Source organism: Phaenicophaeus curvirostris, chromosome 6 (genome assembly GCF_032191515.1).
Source record: "Phaenicophaeus curvirostris isolate KB17595 chromosome 6, BPBGC_Pcur_1.0, whole genome shotgun sequence".
Classification (NCBI taxonomy): domain Eukaryota; kingdom Metazoa; phylum Chordata; class Aves; order Cuculiformes; family Cuculidae; genus Phaenicophaeus; species Phaenicophaeus curvirostris.
Genome location: NC_091397.1, coordinates 40,601,787 through 40,621,830, shown reverse-complemented (window position 1 = coordinate 40,621,830; position 20,044 = coordinate 40,601,787). Strand labels below are relative to the sequence as shown.

Here is a 20,044-nt window from a genome sequence, read left to right as displayed (position 1 = left end):
AGCGTGAGAGAGAGGGGGAGATGTAGGTTCACCTAATTTGATCAATCTGTTTTGTTATACCAAATATTTGATTTTCAATAGCCAGCTACTCTGGAGGGAAATAAAAATATAAGAAATCCAGCTTCCATTGCTTTTTGCTTTTTTTGGTAAGATTTTAGGTTTTACTCATCTTTCCCAGGCTAATTGTCAAGAAACTGACAGATCAGTCCTGGTTGACAAGTGAGTAGTGGGAGAAAAGAGGGAGTGCAGCAGGTGCCAGTACATATTTGGTAAAACAACAACATCAACAACAAAAAAAAAAAAGAGTGGAGAGTGGTATGACAGTCACTTACACAGTCATGACGTTAGGAGCTTTTCATACAAAACGTGTACAGGATTTTACAACACTTGGAGCATTAACTATTAAGCAGCCACTCCAGCTGCATTTCAAAGGAGACCTACAAGTTCACCAGAAGATATATTTGAGCCTCTTAATAGGAAAGACTGATTCGTAACACTGCTGGAGTACAGGACAAAGAATAGTTTCATGAATCTCATTGCTGTGTGCACAGAACAGTCGTTTTAAGGGGTAGACCCCATGTCCTGGCCCTGACTTGCCTCTGCTAGGTTGGACCATCAGAGTCCAACCACTGCCAAAGCTGGATCATTGAATCAGTGTCACCCTGCCAAGTTCCCCGTTACCCACAGCTGCTCTAGTTCTCCCAAACTGTGATGCTGCACAGTCCCTGCTCATTGCTGAGGGGCTGATTTTATAGCAAAGCCCAAATCTCACTTGCTGAGTGAAAGAAATGAGCCTTGCAGTGGAAGAATTCCTCCGGTTCTGAAGAGAACAGTCTAAGATGATGCTGTATTTTAGAAATCAAACCCTTGGAAATAAATTGGTTTACTTGCCTGCTAAATCTGCCCCTGTGAGGTCTATATTGCTTTGCTTCAAACTCAGTTGTCACTGACACTGACTCAACAGCAACCAGAGTTCTCATTTTGATCTCTGTAATGGCATTAGTGATTATGGGATAAATAATAGGTTCTATTGGTAGACTCCTAAGACACATTTTTGCTCTGAAGTACCTGTACCAATAGCATTGAAGCATTTCAAGCTCCTTGTCTGCTAAAGACTTCAGTATCTTCTACACTCTATTTCAAAGAAATAAAGCTTTTCCCTCCACCTAACTGCCAGTCCTGAGAATTCAAAAGGGATTCAAAGAAAATCTGATTTTTTTTTCCTGGCTTCTGCATAGTTATTAAGAACACATTTACATAGAACTTCCTGCTCTGGCTTTCATCTGCATAATCTCTACTATCTTGAAAACTTCCCTTCACTTTCACACCTTGATTATTTTAGGTGGAGGGGCCATGCGGGTCACCTCCAGGTAGCAGTTGTGTTCTAATGGATGAGATCGGAAGGGAATCTGGTACTCTCTCCCACAGCAACAAGGTACTGAAGCTTCACTCTGACTCAGACCTCAGCAAATCACCTCCAAACACCAGTACCTCCAGTACAGACCGACTAAGAGACGATATTTTTCCTCTCACTTTCCAGGATCCAAGTATTGCTTACTGGAAACATGTTTGGGTTGCTTTTTTCTGTTTTCTTTAAATGAAAGAGGCATTTCTACAAGCCATATGGAGTTGCTCCTGCTCTGCAAAGCATGTATCTAGTGGCAAGCACATCCATTCTACCTTTCACAATACAGACTTTAATTCAGTAGGGAAGAGAGCTGACAAGCACCATTGCGGCAGATTTAAATCATAGGCAAAAATTTATACAATTGAAAGCAACCTGAGCCAATCAGCAAAGTCATGCTGACCTTCTCCTGGTACTACTGCAGCCCCACGCATGACTTTGGGTGCCTCCTCCTTGGGAATAGTAACACTGGGGGAAGCCAGCAGGTCCTTCCTGATGGCTGCATTGGCTCTGTTGGTGCCCAGTGGAGTGTTATCACTATGACAACCTACATGTATAGGATGTGCACAGTAGTGGGAGCTCCTGCTGACCCTGATTACGTGTGCATGTTTCAGAGCGGAGCTTCCCTGCCCAGGAGGGAAGCAAAGAACATGTGGATCCACAGATGACCCTCCCCTGACTCTGTCTTGTTACTTGCTAGCAAGTTTGGAACGTAAGGCAAGGTGGGAGCTTTAAAGACACTGGGTAGTTAGAATTTTATATCATCTTCTCTGGGACAAGGTAAGGGAAGACTAATTTTTCTCCTTTGTTTCTAGAGTACTTCTTCAGGACATTATTTATAAGAATATAAAGATACCCTTCAAACTGACTTCTACAGCCTGTTAAAAGGTAAAATGCTTCCAAACCTCAGATACACTGCCTGTCTGTGTCTGTGTGTGGGGTGTGTGTGTGCATGCGCGTTTTACTTTCTTTCACTACTATGACAGCACATGCTCCTCCAAAGCTATTCACAGCATTAGAAATACAACTCCTCCCTCCAGTGCCCCATGTGTGTGTGTGTGGCTCGGGCTTTCTGCTTCAGCTCACTCCCCTCTGCTCGCTGGGCTGATGGTCACGACTCTGCTTCACACCTCTGGGCTTCACACAGAGGGAAGGAGGATTGGGAGAAATACAGAAGCAGCACACAACTGATCTACAGAGCCATCAATAACTTACTCCCCTCACAGAAGAATTGCACAGGGGAGGGGAGGGAGAAAGGAGAGAGAGGAGAAAGAGGGGGAGGAGGACTAGAAGAAAAAGAAGAAAATCCAGAGAATTCTAGTCTTACAAATGTAGTGAAATCTAGTGGTCTGGGTGCATTTTCTCAAGAAGAGCAGAGAAGAAAGAGGACATTAAATGAAAAAAAAGCAAGAAAGGTCTGTTGCCTTTTTCCTGATAGCAGCAGTGTGCTAGAGGTAAAATGATTCCTCCAAGCAGCACGACTGAAGTCAGCGTGGATAGTGTGGAGAAAGAGAATGAAGTGGAGAGCACAGAGCAGCCCCCCTCTCCAGCATCAACTACCAGCCAGGAATCAAAGGTACTCAGAGGATGAGATTTTTTTTTTTTCACTCTTTCTTTGTTTTGAAAAGAGATGCATTGCTTTGATTTTTATTTGCAGCCTGTGCTGGGATCAGCAGTAGAGTGCTATGAGCCACCTCTGATTGCAGTGCCTGCTCTGACCCTCTTGCTTCTGAATTTTCCCTGTTGCCTGGGCAGCTTAGGAGTCTGAACTGGGAAAATACCTGCCTTTTGAGGTGTTTGGGTTTGCGTATTTTTGCTTGTGTTTTCTGCTCTTTATTACAGTAAGGGCTTGGGGGAGTGGTGGGGCTAGGGGAGGGGATCAGTGCCAATAGAGTTTGTTAACTATTCTTATACCAAGCATCAGATCACTTAGAGGGTTTTGTTCACAGTTAGAAAGGTTGATTTTTCTCACAGGTTCAGAGAAGAGAATTTTGTCTGGAGGCTTGGGGTATTTCACCTGCCTCACCTTCTCTGGCAGACCCTTCAGTGAACTTTGACTGTTTAACAAGCAAGCAGTTGAAACAGGATGTAAGTGACAGGTTTGGCACAATAATCTGTATATGCATGACCCAGAAAAGGATTTTTTTAAATGTGGTTCAGTTTACCTCACTGAAAACCAACTTCCAGCTCAAATGGCAACATGGCACAGTCTGAATTTTTAATTAACTTGCATATGAAAAGTTTTTATGCCCAACAGTACGTTACTTGCAAAGTAGAGAGGTAAGGAGAGAAAAGTAATAACCCTACATAACAAATGTTCTTTGCAGCCTGCCTGGATTATATGCATTTACTTATTCTTTATTACTTACTTATGATTGATATCATGATAGCACCTGACATCTTCCTGTAAACTTCATAGTGATGCTATATGCTGCGTAAATATGTAAAAATAGAAGAGTCTTTGTCACTAGGAGCTTACAGCTAGGTAGAGACTTAGGAGTTAGTATATGAGCAAAACAGCTGCTTGACAGGGGAGGTTTGTGCTGGCCCGAGTTTAAAGGCAGTGGCTGCCTGGGTCTAACGTAAGAAGACTGCTACATTATTCTGCATTTATAGCTAGGCTTTTGGGGAGTGAGTCAAAATTATCTGTCTGTGTGGGTAGAGTTCTGACGTGGGTTTGGGGTTTTTTTTTTATTAAATGCTATACTCCAAGGAGCAGAGTTAAGGTATTCCCTATGTAAAACAACCTCTTTGAAAAAAAAAGAGTTCTCCCTGCAGCAATAGCATACCCTGTTCACATTCAGCACTACTGGGACACTGCTGCAGTCTTCCTGGTTAACGGGAAATGAAAAGTAAATGGGTTATTGGTTTAACTCCAGGCTCTTAAAATATCTGGTTGATTGGTACCTAAATCCCTGCCTCGAGACCACTTCTCTAGAATTGCTGAATTGTTATTTGGCCACTGGGAAGTTCAGCCCCTCAGTGAATTCCCAAATGTAACTGGAGCCTTCACTGCACTGGCAGCACCAGTTCCTCATGTGTGCTGTGTGGTGCACAGGGCCTGGTGGGCAATGTGCTCCCTGTGCTCCAAGCTGTGGTCCTCACTCCATTCCAGGGAAGTGGTTATGGAGCTTGTGGTGCCACTCACATGGTCAGGCATTTCATTGCAATGATGGTTGAGGGATTTCCCACTGAGTCACAGAGCACTGTGCCCAAGACAACTGATGAGCATGAATCCTAAACTGAGAGGAAGTGCTGCATGTAGGGTTCTGTCTTGCTGTGGATGACAGCAGGAATTAGGCACATTTGGCCAGAGAAGAAATATGCTACAAACTGGTTTAAAATCAAATACTATTATCATCATCATTTTTTTCCAGACTTGTGAACATTTCAAATGATACATTGGAATAGGCAAAAGCTATGACTGTGCAGTTGACGCTGCTACTTGCATACAGATATTTTTGGGAAACATATTGTCTCTGTACTTACATTTTAGGACTGAAAATGTGATCAGGAAATGTGCTGTATTATCATTTCAATATTGTAGATGGAGTTAAAGACCCTTCTGATCACTGGAGTAATGAGATAAGCTTTCTTTTTTTGGTCCTAGTAAACAGCAGGATGGAAAAATTCTCAGTGATTTCATAAAGATGTTGTTTGTGGTTTTGTTTTGGGTTTTTTTCCTAAAAGAATGGATGTGCTTCAAAAGCAAAAGACTTTGGCAAAGGCATAAGTCAGTGCATGCCAAGAACCTATATGCAAGCTTTTATCCTGCAGTATTCCCCGCTGAGGGAGCTATCCTGTAATTCACGGAGGGCTAAGCTTTCTCCAGGTACTCTCTGTTGCATAGGTTAGCAAGTTCATGTCTGCTGCTGTTACTGCAGAACAGTTTGTGCAGTATCTAATTACTCCACAGTGACTTGTTTCTGTGGCAAAACACTATTGTGACTCCAAATATAGGAATAGAAACAACATGGATAATAGAAGCCTTCAAATTGCATTTCAAAACATTCCACCAGAAAAATAATTTTGAAAAACTATTGTAGAACTGATGTAGCAACCTTGCTTCAAGTCATGTGTAATTGTAAGCAACTGTGGCACTTAGTTCCTTGCAGTATCAAGGTCCATGAAAAAAATGTTTTACCTGGCACACTTTAGATTGTACTCAGAAGACGACATGGAGGAGATATTGCAATTCCTAACTAGCATGAGTCTGAGAGGCAGAACTTCAGGCTGCTACCAAGTAACTGAAATTTGGAGGAATGACAGTCATGTCAGTCACACACCCCTGTTACAGAAAAGTAGCTCAGACTTTAATAAATTCTAAAGCCTCCCACCACCTTCTCCTATGGATTAGGAACATATTTATGGGTGAGCACACATGGATGCTGAAAGCTGAAAGACTGGACTCTTATGCATGTCCTCCTCATCACAAATACCTTAACTTCAGTACAACTGCTCAGAATAAGGAAATTCAAATACACTTTTAATTCACCACATTTCCTGGGCTCTCAGAGCAAACCCATTAACATGTTCAAAGTATATTTCCCTTACGGCATAGTATGTATATACTATGTATATTATCATATAAAGCGACTGTGTCTTTTGTATTATATGTCCTCAAGTAGCTCCTCCAGTGTACTGCCTCAGTAATATAATTTTAAATAGGTGTCTGAAGGGTAGCAAGAACTCTGAACTGAGCCATTCTGTCGTGTTATATATACTGCCACTCTGCTAAGAACTCTAGAGCTTGCTTGGTTAAGAATATTGCGAAACTAATAATTAATTTATTTGCTCTTGGAAACATTTACTTCTCATCTAAGCATGACTTGAGTGGTTACTTAAAGTTTACTAGAATAACTTTATAAGGGTACCATACAAATACATGTAACTGTTATTTCTGTTGCATTCACATGTTTGTAGTTATGGCTCCCACCTGTCTGGGTCCTTCACATCAGGCTTCCAAGAAGAAAAACAAACAGTTTCACAAAGACTTTTAGAGTTACGAACAAGTGAGGGAGGATGTCATTAGCTAAGGACTCCTAAGGGAAAACTTCATCCCAGTTGTAGCAATTAAAGACATGCTGCACACTTGTAAAATCACTAATTTAGCAATATAAGCAGAAATCTAGTGGCAGCTATCAGAGATCATATTTCTGATGTGACTTAAGTAAGAGTAACTCAAAATTTACTAAACAAAGCTATCATTTAAAGGAATAGGTGTCTAAAGAAAGGATTCCTACACGTGACTATTTCTTTATGTTTTGGCATAATTGTCACATAACTCTGTTAGCTTTGTCCTTCTTATATTTAACTGAAATGTCTATATAAAAAGCAAAGAGCTCATCTACTGATTTCTTTAGGTGTGAAACAAGTCATTACCACTGAATGTCTGTAGGTTCTCATACACAAAAGAGTATATCTTAGAAAATTCCTTCCCGCTTTTAAATTTTCGGGGGAGGGCTGAGCATCTGTGAAGTTTGAGCTAATACCAGTGGGTTTGATCAGCACAGCTGATCTTCAAGCTATTAATGTTTCATTTCAAGTGTGTTAAACATCTTTCAGGCTCTCTCATACACTCTCGAAGGGATATCAAACCTTGCTTCTGCCAATGCAGGCAATATCATGTAGAAGTTACTTATTTGTAGATATCAGTGGATATCTGTGAAGATGAAAATTTTTCTTTTCACAGCTTTGCCCATATCCATCTAGTTTTTTACAAAGACCAGCTCTAATTGTAATGTACTGCAATCACACATCTTTGGTGTGATAACTCCAAAATTTCTGTCTGAACCACAGTTCTTCAGACTTATTGCTTACACTTTGGTCGCTTCAGTAAGTTGAATAGTTGATTTATTTATTTTTTTTAAAGAGTGAAACTAGACTTCCAAATAAATATGGCATCTGGACTATGTATTTCACAAAATAAATGAGTCTATCTCAGCCTGATACTTCCATAAACAGACTAACTAGTGGCCAGTATTCTGGGAAATGCCGACTGTTCAGTACAAATTAAGGTATGGCAATTCAGGAGACGTAGTACAATTGTTAAATGATAGCTAACACGATATGTAGTACATAAAATAGGAATTGCTGAAAAATAACGAACCAAGAAAAGGTTTAAGCATTGAAGTTCAAGATGTAGACTTCATTTATGTATATTCCCATGTTGATCAAAATCATTGAGCTTTTTTTCTCCTGTCCTGCTGTTCCAATGGAGCAGTATTGCTTATGTGAGTTTTCAAACTCACACACTGAACTAACGTAAACAGCTTGAAACTCTTTGGATTTTAATAGCATTTTGTGGGATTTAAATCATAGGATTTGTGATATGCTATTAAGTAGGGTTCTTGCACGCTTAAAGAGTTAATACTTTATGAGGCTTCATAGATGGTTACTCATCAATTAATATTTTAAAAGGGCAGGGAGTATGGTGTACAGTTAGTGTTTCACCCTCCACACCAGTGATAAACATCCAGTATGTAAACTACTATTGCAGTCTTCAAAGGAATACCACACAGCTTAAAACAATCCCCTGAAAAGGGGAAAAAAACCCTAGTTCTTCTTAATCTTACTCCCATGCCTCTGCATAAAATGGTGAGTCCATACTGTGAAGGTAAGACTAAAGGAAAGATATGAGTTTATGTACTTTTGTATGTTTTGATGTTAAAACAAATTAAGTGCAGGAAGATTTCATTAAGAGCACAGAAGTAGTACTCTACCCTGTCAATAATTTCTTGAGCAGACTTGTTCTTGTGTTTACATTTATTTTGACTTCTCGCTCTTTCCTACACTTTCTCTGATTAAAGCGCTCTAGTATTGTTTTCACTTTGATATATGTCACATCTGTTTCTAGGCTTATTAAGATGTCTAAGGCAAAACGTAAAAGTGATCAGTTCCTTTTCTTCTATCCACACTTTATGTTGCCAAAATTAAGAAAATGTCTGTTACCTTTTGACAAAAAAAAAAGATGATTTGACTGAGATCTGCAGTGGTAAAAAAAATGGGTTTACTAAAAAGTGTAAATTTCCACTGAAATAAAACACGTTGTTTTCAGGGCTGGAAGACAGTCCAGTCCTAGTGTCTCAGTCTCTTATGTTGGACTCTTTTTCACAAAGTGATTCTGTTGAATTCGTGTTTTACCACTACTGTTAAAAGGCTTTCCCAACACCTGGATGCTCTAATGGCTAAACAATGCCCTCTGCCCCTCACCCCCTTCTAATTCCGGTGTAAGTTTATTTCTGGCCAGTTTGTGTGACATTGTAATTTTGATAATATTGCTTTAGGTTAAACATCTTTTCTCAACTCTTTATGTAGGTTTAAATCACGTAATGATAGACTTTTATATCTCTTCCTGGCCCTTTATTTTCTAGACTAAACAAGATAGGCTGACATAAGATAAACTCTCCATTCTTCTTTTAATTCTAGTATTAGATCCATGCACCTGTTTCAATTCTGTTTCAGTTTTCCTTTCTTGAAAAAGGGTGACAGAATTTGTGCATGGTATTGTACATGAGACCCTTTACAATATCACTAATGCTTCACTAACTTGCCTACTAACAGTACTTCTGATATTTGTGCCTCCTACTCACCCCTTGGTCTACTGGAGGCTGCCATTGTATTTCTCCGTAATTGCCAATGGATCCAGCATAGATTTGTCTGTCCTAATCCAGACTGGTTTGGATCAGGACTCAGGTACTCATGCTTGCATTTCCACGGCTGAACTTCATCACATTTCCATGACGAAATTCCTCAAGACCCTGGTCTACTCCGTTTTAACAATTCCTCCAACCTCATGTCAGAGGAAATCTCATCTTATGAGATGCCTAATCTTTGCATCAAATTTGGTAATAAAAATAGAGAGACCAAGACCGACCCTAAGATTAGGCAAATGACATTTGTTGAAGAACTCCAACAACAACTTTCCTTCAACCTACTACCTCTCCTTTCAACACTAACCACCTCCCATTGAACTTCCTTCAAATTTTTTTCACTGCTTAATTTCTTTTCAATCTTAGCAAATAGATTCCTTTTTGGTAGCATGCTCAATAATTGCAATGACATCCAAATAGGTGGTATCTATCTTTGACCTAAAACCTTTTCTTTCTCTAGAAAATTGTTTGTCTTTTCCAACACAGCCTTTTTTTTTTCATTTTTGTCAAGCAATATTGCAGTCTGTTCTACAAATCTGTAATCACTGTGGTCACTTTTCCTGCTTCTTAAAACAGATTTCCATTTTACTTTATATCATTTCACTCTTGATAAAGCTTGCTACGAAAACTTGTTCTTAGACTTCCAAAGCAAAATTTTGTAGTGGAGATTAACTGGTTCCTTTTCTTCCTTTTCTCCCTTTCACCTCAGCAGGCACACTGAACTGCTTTTTTAATGGCATACCATTCATTTCTGCCTCCTCTTTCCTATTATTCGTATTAACTTGCCTCAGGATTATTGTTCCGGGAAGAAAGTAAGATGAAGTGTATGGTAAGTTCTGAGCCTTTTATCCCATCTTTACTGTACCTCAGCCTATTTCTTATTTTGCTGTGCATAGCCTGAATCAATCAACTGACATTTCCTTAAATACATTTTGCAAGGACTCACTCAGCTTTTCTTGACAATTAACATGCTTAGACTTAAGGATCTCTACAGCAAAACTTCAATTTTATTTGCACACCAGGTGTTTGTCTCTTCTTCTTTCTCTTGTTCCCTTCCCCACAATTTTTAGTGGACTTTTAGCTTATTCCAAATTTCTTTTTGAGGTAACTGTTTTCTTGCTGTTTGCCAAGGAAAGACATTCACAGAATCTTTTTATTTATTTTCATTTCATATTCCAGATAGTATTAACATATTTGCTTTTAAGAAATCCTATGCATCTTACACATCAGAGCACATCCAGGCATCTGACTATGTCTGATCGGTTGTCTTTATCAATGAAGCATGTTTCAAAACTGATACTTCTAGGCTAGCAGAGACCAAGGCTGTTCCTCAAACCATGATCAGCTGCATTCATCAGCACTCAGTGCTTATTGAGAGCCATCCATCGTTAGCAGATGCAGTGATCTCCTGACCTAGCTGTGCTGCTTTCCAGACCACTGAGAAGGCCTTTATACCTTTAGACAGGCCCTAGCTTGGATCCTTCTGTGTCTTAGTCCAAATTCTGATGTGGCCTAAAATATATCCCTAGGAAGCTGAGAGAGCCAAAGGCTTGGAATTTCTTCAAGGGAACATAGCACATCAAAGACTATCCTCTTGAAATCCAAAACTTGATTTAGAGGTTCATTATCTCCCTTATGCTTTATTTAATTCAAGTAGAAGTAAATCATAATCAACTGATAGAAAATCATCTTTCCTTGTATGACAAGTACTTCTCCTGTTGCCCACCTGAGCTGTTGCTATATATTCCTGGTAGGAAGAAGTTACATATTCGATAAATTTTCCCTCATGTTTGTCAGGCAGAGGATCAATCTCTACAATATGAGCATGAGTTGAATGTTCTTAATAGGGTACTCAGTCCTGCACAACGTCCAGTTGCATAGGCAAATGGTTATTCAATGTTAAATAAGCACTGCGTTTTCCAGGCAAGTGATTGTCTGCACTCTAGCTGAAGCATAAGTGTACTTTGAATGTTCATTAGCAAAGAGAACCAGCTGTGAAAATGAGAAATCTATGTGTGAAATAACTTCACCTTGTTTTCCTTTGACATATGCCTCTGCTCGAGGAAACTCCCTTGATTCAGCAGACCATATACGCTGCTTGTCCGGGAACACAGCTCAGGAATCCTGCAAAGTGTATTTACAATGAATGTCTGAAAAGCAGGCTTCTTGTGTCTTTGACATCAGCAGTTAAATATGACAAACGGCTTTCATATATTCTTATTTATTTTAAAAATTATTTTCATGTCTGTATAAACATGATGGGTCTTCATAAAAGTTTTCTTTTAATTAGAGTAGTTTGCTAAGCACTGACAAATGGAAGTGTTATACTTTTGATGCTGCCGTTGCGAAACTTAAAAATATCATAACTTTAATAATTGTGAGAGAGAGGTGTTTCCTCACCGCAGGAGTCTGCAAGATTAATATGGAATTGCAGGCAGAGTCCTTTAGGCAAGTAACAGTGACAACTTGAGTACTTCTCTGTAGACATAATATGATCCATTTCTGAGTGCCATATAAAAGCTTTATTAAAATGCTGCACATGCACTGCTTTATTAATAAAGATGATTTTAGCAGTCTACTGTTCTGAATAGAAAAGCAAAATGGAACTGACCTATAGTAAGTGATGATTAGGTTTAATTCAGAGGGGAGCAAACCACTATAAACTGGTATTCACAAAGCTATTAAGATCAACATTTAGAATTTTTTTTTAACTCCTTCATCAAAGGAAGACAAAGAAATGTAGGCCATGGAGAGACAGTTCAGGTGAGACAGCAAAGTAAACCTGGCAGGTTGTTATAGCTAGTACTGTTGAATATGATCTTAGAGACCAACTTGCATCACCATTACCCCAATATTTAACTTCATTTGTTTTTCACAAAAACTACTTATGCATATCAAAAAGGAAGCATCTCCTTTTATTGTTCAAGGGTAGATTTCTGGCATGATCATACAAGTTAATTCCTCAGTCAACATATATAGGTGTACTAGTAATTATTGACTTGCCAGCATTGTTCCTACCAATTTAGTGCTATGGTAGTGATTCTCAAAAGCAAAATGTCTTGGGATTGAACTGAGGGGGCAGGAAAATTTGACCCACCTTCACTTGCCTTTGTGCATACATGGGGTGAAGAATGGCCTTGTATTCAGCACCTCTGCCTTCACAAGAAAACAAAATACACCAGGCAATCTTCAACACAGTAAACTCAGCAGGGTGCCATTGACTTCTATACAGTTAAATTGAGGGTCCAGTTGTTAAGATGTTCAGGTCCATAGGTATTTTTAAACTGCACCTACAGTTAAGTTATTAACCACTAACAACCATTTCAAAGGGCCTTTATATATTGGTTTTGTTGTAAGTCTTAGTGAATTTATTTATATTATTGATAAGTGTGTACAGGTAATTTCTCCCTTACATTCACAGATCCTCTTTTAGTTCAAATTACCTAATTAAGGAATTGTTTGCAAATAAACATAAAGTGGTTTGTAATGATTTGCCAAATGTTTCTGTTAACAAACATTCCAGTGAAATATATGCTTGTCAATTGCTTAAGTGCCTTTTAAAATTTTTTTTTTTGGTCAACACTTTGATTTTGCTTTCTACATTCAGTTTTCCTGGCTGTGTAAACTTTTGTCAGGAAGCTTTCCCTGACTGCAGATGAAACTTCAAGTCAAACGAGCAGAAAAATGCATCCTAGGTTAAATTGTACAGCCCCACCTATAATCAGAGACCAACTTCAGACAGTTAAGTTAGTAGTTCAGTCTCCCCATGTTGTAAGTGGAACACAGCCTGAAATTGTTTTATCAAAGGTGATTTAGAAGAAAAACCTGCCTTATGTGCTCTAAATGAGGCACTCTGAGGGGAAACCTTTTTCAGTTGACCATAGTAGGCAGCTACAGCTGAGTTAAAAGCTCGAATTTAGGTAGGGCAAACACCACTTTGAATCTGTCAGAGTGAGGTCTTGAACCTTGCCTACAAAAACTGGTCAGTTGTCTGTTCCCATAGCAGGTTAGTCTGTCTGACTTTCCCCTCTTCTGCCCACAGCTCTCTCAAAGACATTTTAAAAGGCTGCAGTTGTTTTTTGTGTCAACGTGAAACAAAATCACTGAAACTTTGAAAATTTTTGCTAAGTGGAACTGCTGTTTTCCAGCCAGCTCTATAATAGGAAGCTATGCACCTATGACAAAAAGAGAGAAAAAATGTGAGCCTATCCAGGCTTCAAAATGTGAAGTGTTGCTATTAAACTGTAGCCACAAGATGAATCATATACCAGTTTTGTGAAGTATGTGCACACAGGAGCCTTTGGCAGGTTCACAGCAGTTAGATCTATCTCCTGTAGTTAGTCGTAATGAAAAATGGACTTTATCCTCCTGGCCATTAAAGATCTAGGCAAACAGTAAACTTTTTTACTAGCTCACCCACTTGCTTTCTGCCTCTTAATGTTTCTCTCTTACTTTTCTCTCTGTTCCTATTCTCACCCAAACGCTAATCCAGGTCCAGGGTCCTCGATACAATGAGTCAAGGCAAGGTCTGTCTTTACAGGAAAAACTTCCAGGTTTCCAAGTTTAGCCAAGTTTAAAGATTCCTGTTAAGAAAATGGATTGTGGTTCTTCTCTTAGGGGGAAAGACCTTTTATAAACACTGTGTAGATGCTAGCACTTATGCCACAAGTACTCTTGGAAAAAACCAAACCCTATAGTTTGCACTTCCCGTTTCACCTATACTAAAGCCGTGCTTATTTTATACACAAAGAAATGCCTTAAGTTACATTTTTGTTTCCTTATGTTGTCTGGTATTACATGGTCTATTCCTTGCCTATGGATGACTATCTTTTGATGTAGTCTCATGCTTTCTTTATATTTATATGCAGGAAACTATACATAAATTTAAAACCTAGGCAATAAGGTAACAGAAAACATTGCTTATGCAGAAGAAATTAAGCCCTCTCCTTAGACTTCCCTGTCTTCTTAATCTCCTCCTTTCTGTGTATGTAATTGAAGACTAATGCAACTTAGGAGATCCCTTTTCAACTACACTGCCAGTGTAGTTGAACTACACAGCCTTTGAGTTTCTGCCACCCCAGCAGCTTAGGTTCCCACAGACTCCTCTGGGCTACAGTTCTGTGCTCTGACAGCACTGGGGTTTTAGCAGTCTTGGTATCCAAGAAATACATTCTGGAAAAATGACTCCTCAGAGATTATCAAAGCTAAAATTAATGCCAACAGACCTACTTGTATCCTGCTAGAATGTAGATAAATTAAAAGCATTTCACAATTGTTTAAAAAAAATTACAGTCCAGCCTCAAAACGAAAATCATAGCAGCCTGATTTGCCTCTGAGGAGAAGTCAGCTATGAATAAATGCTAACCAAAAGATGTAGCTACTCAATCTGGTCAAAAGAAATCAGACTTTTTTAAAACAAGATGAGGAAGCCAGCCTATTTTTTTCCTAGCACTGTAGGGAACAGACTGCAATAAATACAATATTCCTGAGGTAACAATAGAGGTAACGTCATTGGTCTTTACTACCAGCTATTGAGTTCCAGAAAAAAATACCTTTCTATGACTTATTATGCCTCTAGTACATTTGTACTCGTAGCCACTACAGCATATAAATACCCCCACAAATGACACGAGAAAATGGATACAAGTCTCAGAAGTTAGCACTGTTCTTGTTCTCCAGTTCACCAGTGGTCAGTAGTGCTGATTTCTGCAGTACTATGTTATACTTTTTCTGTCAGCGCTACTCCATTGGTATCAAGAATTATACCTACTCTAACAGTAGACTATACTAGACAAAGTAAGGCATTTCATGGAAATTCACCCTCTTATACAGGATTCATATTCTTTAAATCTCTCTCTGTCCTAGGTTGACTTCCCTTTCCTCTTTCTTCTTCTATTCCCCTGCTATCCTGCCTGCTTGAATCCTTCATGCAGCCCCATGCAATACGCTGTCCCTGATGAAGTCAATTATACCATTTTTGTCAGGCAGGGCTTCAGTTTTACTGGTTCAAGATCCTCACTTCTCTATCAAATAAGTAACTCATATGAAATCTGTTGCTATCTTATGTCAATACTGACAGCACTTTTCTCTCAAGAGCAAAAACATGAAGTTTGGATGTGCTTCATTTATTAGGTGAGCACAACTCCATGACTGTTACAAGCTTTTTCTCTCTCTTTTTTTTTTTATTCTTAGTTGCTTGTGTGCAAGATTTCATTAGCAACCATTTAACTTTAGAGGATACTGAGGACTTAAAAAAAGGTCAGTTCTTCAGCAAGAGTTATAGTATCAAATTCTCTACTTTTCTGTTTGTGGTGTTCTGTATGTAATTATCTTTTTGCTCAGTATAAAACCTTATTTTTTGCAGTTCAGATGGTCATTTTGATCTTGAAACTTTGATAGAGGTGATTTAAGGATGGAGGTTGTGCAGCTGGTGAAGATAAAAATAGAATGCTTTTGTTTTGCAGTGTTGATCTTGAAACAATAGCTGGCTAAAGATGTTCAGCATCTTGGAGGTTTAGGAAAAGATATAATAGACAGTAATTAGCCTGAGGCAAAAGAAGTCATAGATATATAATAGATCTCACACATAACTGCTCTTGCCCGGCAGGGCAGCCTGATCTAGTGAGGGTTGTCCCTGCCCATTGCAGGGGGATTGGAACTAGATGATCTTTAAGGTCCCTTCTAACTCAAACTATTGTATGATTCTATTCTATGAATTAACATCTCCATATATATATATATATTGCCACTTCTTGAAACAGTGTTTAGGACTTCAAACATCTCCATAAAGTGCCAAGTGACTGTATGCCATATATATGACAATATCATCATCAAGTTAAACTGTTTCTTCATGTAGAGATTTGATCTATTCTTTTTGTAGGACACCAAATGCATTTTTTTCTGGGCATGACTAACATGTAATAACAGGAAAACAAAAGGCACACTGAAATGGAAACTTTCTGTACTAGTAACAGGTTCCTTGCAAACTTTTACTACAGGTGTAATTTTCCCCAAAGTGATTTGGAAGTAAGTTTTGAAAATTAGGAAACAACTGAAGTAGAATTGTTGCAAGGGATAAAAGCATGGCATAAATCTCATTTTGAGAAGAACTTTAATGAAATATGTGCCAGATCTGGTCTGGATTTGGAAATAAACAGATCTCTACTATGGAAGACAGTAAGGTAACTGGATGTAGAATGAACAACAAGGAATATGTTGTTAAGGTAGGAAAGTATTTTAATTGACACAGCATTTGTTCTATATCTGGTAGATGCTGTAGTACTTTAGAAATGGAAACACAAGTTGAATGAAACTCAAGGAGCACCTAAGAGAAGCACGGAGAAGCCCAGAAGATTTAACTAGTTTTGCTCAACCTGTGCTCTTAGTAGTTCCCCCAGACCCATGGCTTCAGGACAGAGTGGGTCCAGGGCAGCGATGTGACTCTGCACCAGGACCATATGGGTCCTGTTGGACTTGTGGTGTCAGAACAGGCAATGCCAGGGTGGCTCCATGCCCTGACCTTCAGAATGACTGGCAAGAAGCAGCATTGACAGGATAGGGCAATGTCAGCTTTTGAGAGGGATAAAAAGAAGATGTAAGGCAGAAAATTTGTTACCAGATTGCAATAGGGGAGTGGCCAGCAGGGCCAGGGAAGTTTTCCTCCCTCTCTAGTCTGCCATAGTGAGGCCACATCTGGAGTATTGTGTCCAGTTCTGGTCTCCCCAGTTCAAGAAAGACAGGATCTACTGGAGAAAATCCAGTGGAGGGCCACAAAGACAATTAGGGAACTCAACCATCTCTCTGATGAGTAAAGGCTGAGAGACCTGGGTCTGTTTAGCCCTGAGAAGACCAGGCAGAGATCTTATCAATGCTTATAAATAGCTAAAGGGCAGGTGTCAGGATGATGGAGCTAGGCTTTTACCAGTGGGGGTCAACAACAGGACAAGGAGCTATCTAGAACACAGGAAGCTCCACCTGAACATGAAGAAAAGTTTTTTACTGTGAGGATGACAAAGCACCCAAACAGGCTGCCCAGAGAAGCTGTGGAGTCATCTTCTCCAGAGAAATTTAAAACCCAGCTGGATGCACTCCTGTAGGTGAACCTGCTTTAGCAGGGTGTTAGACTAGATGATCTCCAGAGGTCCCTTCCAACCCCTACCATTCTGTGATTCTGTGAGTGTCTAGGACAAACAGTAGAACCAAGAAGCATATGTGTCCTCATGGATCTATCTATATTTTCAGAGGTGGCTTAAAAAAAGAGGAGGAAATTGAGAAGGATTGAATAAAGTCAGTCAGATAACAGGATGCCAAATATGGCCAGGTGTTTTTCCAGGCTGCATGCAGAAAGCCTTTGGTTTTAGCACACTGCATAAAACAGTGGAAAAGGTTTCACTTAAAAAAAAAAAAACCAAACCAAAAAACGTAACTCAGCAAAACCACAAGACTTTACTCAGGGAACGTACTCGTTCAAGTCAGTTTGAGTTAGCAGTAAGCAAAGACCTTAGGATCTGGCCCAGTGACAATAATTTTGTTGTAGAGCCAAGCACTTACATGTTTTCATTGCAAAGCGATTTTTACTGCATAAGTTTGGAACCCCAAAAGTAGGAGTGGAAACACTGACAGAACATTAACTGTAACAATTCCCAGCAGATCTTAGTCTTCCTTTTTGTTTTAAGACAGTACAAATGTGATTATACGGTATGTGGGATCTGGTGCTGGTGTTAATTTGCCCTTGGTTAGTATCAGCCTCCCTGCCAGATGTATTTCCATATTTGCTTCAAGAGACATACTATTATACCATTTAAAATATTATAAACCAACTCAGTTAATTAAAAAAAAAAAAGGAAAAACAGATGGATAAAATAAATTAGCGGAAACTATTCCTATAAGTAGCCAAGCACTTTTTAGCACAAAACTGGCTTTGGGTTTTGTTTTTTTTTTAAAAAAAGATCCAAAGGGAGTGTATTGAGCTTTGATTTCTTGTAAAATCAATAGTGGAAAATATGATGCATACTTCATACATGGAAAGGTGCAAGATACAATCAAGGATCATTAATCTTACATTCACAATCACATTCACTGCAGATTATTCATGAGAAGGAAAAGAAGTAAAACTCAGGCCCTATTATTATTCTTGAAGACCCTCAGCAGGTAGAAACTTTCTTTCTTTCTTGCTGGTAGAAAGAAAGTAGTTTCTTTCACCTCAGCAGGGCTGCCTGGATTTACATTATTCTGTAATCCAGTCTTTTAATCTCCAGACTTCATTGTGTTGCTTCCACCGCAGCAAAGATTAGTAAACGACTAAATCAGGAGCTACCAGAGGGTAATTGATGTTCCATTCAGAAGCTGAAAGGGAAAAGAGATATCCAAACAGAGCAGCAAAATGTGGGATTCCCAGAAGACACCTCAGAGATCACAGTCCTAATTCATACTATGTCACGAGGCAACAGAAAACCACCGTGTGCCTCATCCTAATGGGAACAAAGTATGGAGATGACTGGCTGCTTAGCAACCAGATGCCTGAGGTGAAACCCAAAATACAAAACAAGATGTTGTAAACACGTACCCCTTTTGAAACTAAAAGTACAGGGACATTTTTTAAAATATGGAAAGACTATTTCTAACCACCTCTTGCTTTCTCCGTGAGCTTTCCTGTTGGCTTCAGGAGGTAAGACTGAAGGCAATTCAATTGCCAGACCACAAAAGAGAGACAGGATCTACACAGAGGTTTGCAGCTGATTATTCCACTAGCCACCTTTCATAAACTGAATTGTAGAAGATCTCGTGCAGCTGGTGCCACTCAAATTGGAACAGCTGTTGAGCAGCACAGAGAATATAAACCTGGCTATAAATAGAGGGTTGGTAGTATTTCACTCAGTTTCTGAGAGGAGCAGCTTTTCTTTTGCTAGGTGAGGAAGGAAGGTAGATCAAATTTGCTAACATTTTCCATACCTGATATAAAACAAGCAACAGTCCATGGTCATAGTTCAAGTGTTGCTTAGTTTGATTCATAATGTGTTTTTGATTTATGCACATATTCAAAAAGGAGAGAATTGACCATCATTGAGCTCAACGCAATGAACCGAGAAGTTTTTACTTTGGGACTGCTAACGTGATTTTTGTGAATTGGATGATAAACTTCAGAAAGCTACAGTAAATCTTCTCTAAAAGATCTTATGAGTTGTTAGCTTGAAATTCTGCAGATTTTAGAGATTCATTGTTTTTCCCCTCTGCTAGAAGCAGGCTGAAAATGAACCATGATTGTGGGGTATTGCAAGCATTTTCTTCAAACTAAATGTGAATCAAACCTGTTAGGAAGCTTGAAGAAATACTAATAGAGACTAGGGAGAGAAATGTAATATGCACTTTTTTCTATCTAATTACTCTTCCTAATATAGCGTGGTTAAAAGGAAAAAAGAGGAATACAGCAAAATAGGGCTGTTCAAAAACAGCAAAAATGCTGTTAGATATAAAATTTCAGAGTTTTAGCTAAATAAATAAAACTGTTAAATGTGTCAGGGGGATGTAAGTTATTTAGTTTACCATTAAGGTTAAAATTTTCTAGATTTGACATGTGTACAGGTATCAATATATTTATTTTGCATATGTTTCCTCTTTTTACAAGCTGCTTTAAACTGCTTAGATGACTGTGAGTCTCTCAAAGTTAATATGAAAATATATTTGGTAGAAAAGGTAATACAAGCTCAGGGTAAATCACAATTGCAGACTATCTAACACAGAATGTGCTCTTGTTATACCTTAAGACTACATAGATAGTTCTGAACATATTGGAGACAAAAAAGGTTTACCCTGAGATTTGATGGCAATTGTTATACTTAAATTGCTTGTGTTTCCTCAAATCTATCACTCCCCAGACTGCATTACTTTGTCCTGTCACATCTTACACTGAGTTTTGAAGATATATAGAGGAATCTGGAGTGCAAGGGAGACTTTTCCATGTTTTCAGGACTTAAAACTTCCAGCACTC

At 38.9% G+C, this 20,044-nt stretch overlaps 1 protein-coding gene across 2 annotated transcripts in view; it reads left to right on the top strand.

The window, feature by feature from the left end:
- The first annotated feature begins 2,460 nt into the window (after positions 1 to 2,460).
- STAC (SH3 and cysteine rich domain) overlaps positions 2,461 to 20,044 on the top strand; it is a 598,932-nt gene continuing 581,348 nt past the window's right edge. For both annotated transcript variants that reach the window (XM_069859888.1, XM_069859890.1), the window contains exon 1: positions 2,461 to 2,981. In XM_069859888.1, coding sequence (XP_069715989.1) covers positions 2,865 to 2,981 — 117 coding nt within the window. In that variant the 5' untranslated portion in view covers positions 2,461 to 2,864. The remainder of the gene's footprint in view (positions 2,982 to 20,044) is intronic.